The sequence below is a fragment of the Montipora foliosa genome, chromosome 7, assembly GCF_036669935.1.
Source record: "Montipora foliosa isolate CH-2021 chromosome 7, ASM3666993v2, whole genome shotgun sequence".
In the NCBI taxonomy this organism is placed as follows: Eukaryota; Metazoa; Cnidaria; class Anthozoa; order Scleractinia; family Acroporidae; genus Montipora; species Montipora foliosa.
Genome location: NC_090875.1, coordinates 16,653,768 through 16,658,767, shown reverse-complemented (window position 1 = coordinate 16,658,767; position 5,000 = coordinate 16,653,768). Strand labels below are relative to the sequence as shown.

Here is a 5,000-nt window from a genome sequence, read left to right as displayed (position 1 = left end):
TGGAATTTCCAGTTTCAGATTAGATGCACTGCATGACACAGTTAACTGTTTTTGTTACTGTACATTTTAGGCAACAAATAAGCTCAAATCTTTGTGTTAGCTTTTAATATGTGAAAGTTAAAGGGAGACGCAAAGAAGGGAATGGAAGAAATGAGACAGGTAAAAAAGTCGGATCGGATTAATTCGGATCCCTCTCCTCGGATCAACGCAAAAAACCTGATAAGGCCTCCAGAAATACCCCTAGCCTTAATCTTTAAGCTAACCTTTGGTGAAATGGGGGCAAACGTCGAATAGTTTTAGCTTACAAGACCATTTTTCGCTCGATCCGAGGTGAGCGATCTATCATCATCATCTTCATCAACGTTTTTTATGCACGACATCTTGTCACAATAAAAGTGGTCATCCTAGGAATCGTGTGTAACTAACTACGATCTACGTATACGACATTTAATTAATATTCTACAATAAAGATTCAAAAGACATCTATGTTATTTTCCCTTACAAACCTACAATAGTCTTACTTAGTAAATAAAAAAAATATACATTATAATATAAAGTACAGATTTATCATATTAATTTGTTTCTTACATAAACATAACTTCGGATTTTAGCTGTTTAAAAGTTTTAGAAATGCAATCTTTCCCCTTGAGTGAGGTCTTGAAGTCTCTTAGGGTGGGCTGAGTTCTTAAACTGGAGAAATTCTATTCTACAGAACAGATCCTTGATACTGTAAGCTCCGAGTTGATCCGGTTCGACTTTTGTACCTGCCCGAAGAAACGGGCTGATATTATAGTCTTGTGGAGGAGAAAGAGCAACCTCGTTACCAGGGTCTATCTTCTGTGCCTCAACGAGGCAGAGAAGGGAGATCCTGGGAACGGTCTGCTCAACAACCCAGGTTGTAGTCCTTTCCCACGACCGCCAGAAAAGAAGCCATTTGGTGCAAAAACCAGCATTAACCAATACGAGTGAAAGTTAGGACACCTCCCCCCTCCGACGCCCTATCTAGGCTCTCCTGTATTCTTTTTTTTCTACAAAACCCTACTTTGCTAATAAATGCTGGATAATGATCGGAAAATCACTCGAAATTTGACGTGTTTAGTTTCATTTTTTATTCCACAGCTACTTCAAGAATAGTAACGAAGAGCGTTTTTGCGGCCTATCTTTGTTGCTGAATTTTATCCAAATTATTTATTAGGATAGACTAAATAACTGCCACCTGAATAAACGAAGAAATATCTGCAGATAAATGTAAGGGAAATCATATGAAAGGGCGTGCATTTCATGATTTATAGGCACTCGTGGTGTTTTAAAATTAAAGTGCTCAAAATTCGGCGACTTTCAAAACATCCATCGCTTTGTTTCCATAGTAACTTCCGTATTGCATAGTCATTGACCAATCAGAAACACGAGTATATATATAGATATAAGAGAAAGTGGACTGGACTAGTCTTCGTTCATTTTATTCGATCGACATAACTGTTTCATGGGAGTGTTTCCCACTCGTCAGGATTTAGATGGCGTCGCTAATTAGTTGGTTTATATGGAGTTCCCTTGGAGTCACGCATGCTTTTACAATGCTAGGTGTTTTTCAATATGAATTTGTTTGCATGCCTACAAGTATTCGCAAGTTCTGTGATGGTGGCAAGCTCTCGTTTGCATACGTGGGATTAATCGACACAGATTTGAAATCCAGATATTCCAACCATAAACAATCGTTTAGTAATGAAGTTTACGGCAGCCAAACTGAACTCAGCAAATATATATGGCAGTTAAAGAAAGCCAAGGTAGACAACACGATCAGATAGAAAATCCTGGACAGGGCGCAGTCATACTCCAACGCAACTAAGATGCAAATTGTGCACTCTGGAAAAGTTCTATATGCAAACGAGAGCTACAACAGTTTGCAAAATTGGTGAGACATTCCCGTTTAAAAACAGCTTCTCTACAATTCCAACCTTTCTCACTTCCCCCTCCGTCTCCCCCTTTCAATGTTGACTGTTGTCAGAAATTTCTTGTATTGCTAGCAAGATTAGTAAGGGGGAGGCGGGGAGGGTGGAAGGGGGGAGGGGGGCTGCAGTGTGGGAGATAATAGGTAAATTAATAACGCCCCAAGAAGGTGAAGTGTGTCCACTAATTATGCAACTTGTTGCAGCCAAAATCAACAAAAGATAAGAACTTGCGAATAATTGTAGGCATGAAAACAAATTCTTATTGAAAAAAAACCTAGCATTGTAAAAGCATGCATGACTCCAATGGAACTCCATATAAACCAACGCCATCTAAATCCTGACGAGTGGGAAACACTCCCACGAAACAGTTCTGTCGATCGAATAAAAGGAACGAGAACTAGTCCAGTCCACTTTCTCTTAGACGAAGATCCATTACTGTTGAGCACTCTCGAGGACAAATCGTACCATATCCAATATATGTATAGTGTATATTTACTCAATTTATTGTTATTAGCGTTATTTCAAGCAATTCTTAACTTTTTCTCTGAAAGGCTTGTTAAGTATCTTCTGCAGATTTTCTTGGTTAATATGAGAATACGAATATCCTCTTCGTTCAATTGGCAATTTTTTTGAAGGCGAGGTCCAGCAATTAGTAAAATCTCAGTTGCCTTGCAAAAGTCATTGCAGTTATAAAGAATAATTACGGACTTTTTTCCGACGCGAAGACGTACGTCAATGAGTGTTCAAGGAATTTAACGCTAGGGTGTCGATCCAAACTTGGTCGTGTAAAGTTACAAAAAGTAGAGGACCTAAAACTGAAACCAGTGTGAAACCCGCCGCAACAGATTTGAAAGGCGATATTTGTCCTTTTAAAACGAAAACCGTTTATTGGTAATCCTTGAACCAATGATACGAATTTCTGTCATATTTGAAGTCTTCAAGCTTTCATATAGCGACCTAAAAACAGGAAATCATTTATCACCAGTGTCAAAAGCTTTCCTACAATCAGCCGTAACTGTATGATCAATATGGTTGCTATCCGCTTTTATACTAGCACAAAAATCTGGAACGGCACTCCAAAATCTTGGTACTGTAAGTGTGCTTTTCGGGCACGGCACGATAATGGCCAGATATAGGCCAATGTGTCATCCAAATACCCCACGAAATGCAACTATCTTTGCTCTTCTACAAATGGCGACAAGAAAATGTTCTTAAACACCAATAGATTAATAAGCATGTGCAAGCCCCGTGATGCAAAGACGCAGGCGACCTCTGCTTACACCATCACAGACAGTTGCTTTATTAGTCAGGATCCTTGACTTTATCGGAAGTAATCGGAGTTGAGGTAAACTAACGTTCGCCTTTCACTCTGTTGATAACGGGCGGAGACCTTCCCGCTTCGACTGCTATTGTTGCAAAAGAAAGGCTGCAAAACGTTAGCTGCGCAAGAGACTGAGTGCCATAGCAATAATTTGTTGTTAGTGGCAGCGGCTTTAAGGCTGTTGCATTAAGGGAGCGATCGGTCCTCCAGGGCGTATTTGTTATCTGTTTTGATTTCACCAAAGACGATCACCCTGTAGCTGTGAGTCTATTCTATATCTTACTCACATTTTCCAAAAACTAGTCGTGTCCTTCCCCAATTCCCAGTGTAATATCGTCGCCAATAAGTAAAAAAGGTGCCCAGTATTCCACTTTATTTAATTCATCAGATTCCCTCATGGATTTCATAGCTTTGCTGAGAGCTTCACTGGCGCTTTTGCCTTTAGCCAACTGCTGGTAGAAACGCTTCATAAATTCCAGAGTCGCTTCGTCATCTATAGCCCAAAGTGACACCAGAACAGAGCGAGCACCAGCGCCCAAGAAGGCCCGTGCAATACCAACGACACCCTCAGCCTTGATCTCACCACGGCCACTGTGACAGCAACTGAGGACGACAATCCTTGCTCGAAGCTTAGCGTTCAACACATCTGTAATCGTCAGAAGATAATCGTCCTCTTCCGGTAGCTGTGTCTTTCGTAAGGGGTTTGGGGACAACGCAATTTCTCCTGTTTCCATGCGGCCATGAGCTGCAATGTGTACCAGCGCAACCGAGGAAAGTCGCCTCAATACCTCGTTTTTTGTCGCTTCTCTTCCCGTCAGGGGTTTAGTGTCGAGTATTCGTCCAATCATCTCCACCTCTTCCTTGGCACATGGCAACTGCTCAAGTATTTTCTCCCCAGGAATGACAATTTCTTGCACCCACGGATCTCCCACTAACAAGGCTCCATTCTTGCAGTGATAATCTGCTGGACAATTGGCAATCATCTTCAAACTTGTTAAAGATGGAATGACTCGGATTCTCAGCGACTCACTCAGGTATTTTGAATTTTTGTCCATCAACGCGGCGTAAGGCGCCAACCATAAGAGACCTTCTGGAACAACAGCAAGTTCATCTCCATCAATCGAATCCTCGAATGGAGCAACGATGATGTCATACAGTAATCTCAAAGCATTTGACTTGAGGTGTTCTGGACGAGAGTGCGTCTGGGAAGACGTCTCATTTTCTATCTCGTCATCCTTCTCTCCATCCAGTGACCGATCCTCGCACTTTGTCCCTTTTCTAGATGTTACGCCAATTCGATCGAAAGCATTCTTTAGTAAAGAACGAAAGAAAGTTGTGGAGTCGAAGTCGCCAGTTCTCTCAAAGCTCAAATCAACAACCTTCCCCTCTCGTATAAGCCAAGAAACAACGTTACTGTCGGTCATTGCGACAAAGACTGTATTTGACGGGAGGTAACTTAAATCTTCGACGACACTGTCTTCTGGTGTAAATGACTCGTCGTCTGATGGTGCAAGCCTATAGTTGTATTCCATAAGATCTTTCAATGCTTGTGTTCGACCTTGCTCAGCAGCCGACAAAGCCTCTGTCACCTTTTCTAGCTTCAGTAAAACACACCACAGCCTTGTGTAACAATTTTGGTACAGATGACGCAGATTTATTTTCCACTCATCCTTAAGGTGAAGGCGAGCTCTAACATCGTTAACAAGCCTCACACTTGACTTGTAGAAAGC

The 5,000-nt window shown here is 41.5% G+C and overlaps 1 protein-coding gene across 1 annotated transcript in view; it reads right to left on the bottom strand.

Moving 5' to 3' along the window:
• Nucleotides 1-2,432: 2,432 nt before the first annotated feature.
• The window catches only part of LOC138010869 (tetratricopeptide repeat protein 28-like), a 12,587-nt gene continuing 10,019 nt past the window's right edge, over nucleotides 2,433-5,000 (bottom strand). Inside the window, exon 7 of the mRNA XM_068857895.1 lies at nucleotides 2,433-5,000. This exon is cut by the window's right edge and continues 1,893 nt beyond it. Coding sequence (XP_068713996.1) covers nucleotides 3,570-5,000 — 1,431 coding nt within the window. The 3' untranslated portion in view covers nucleotides 2,433-3,569.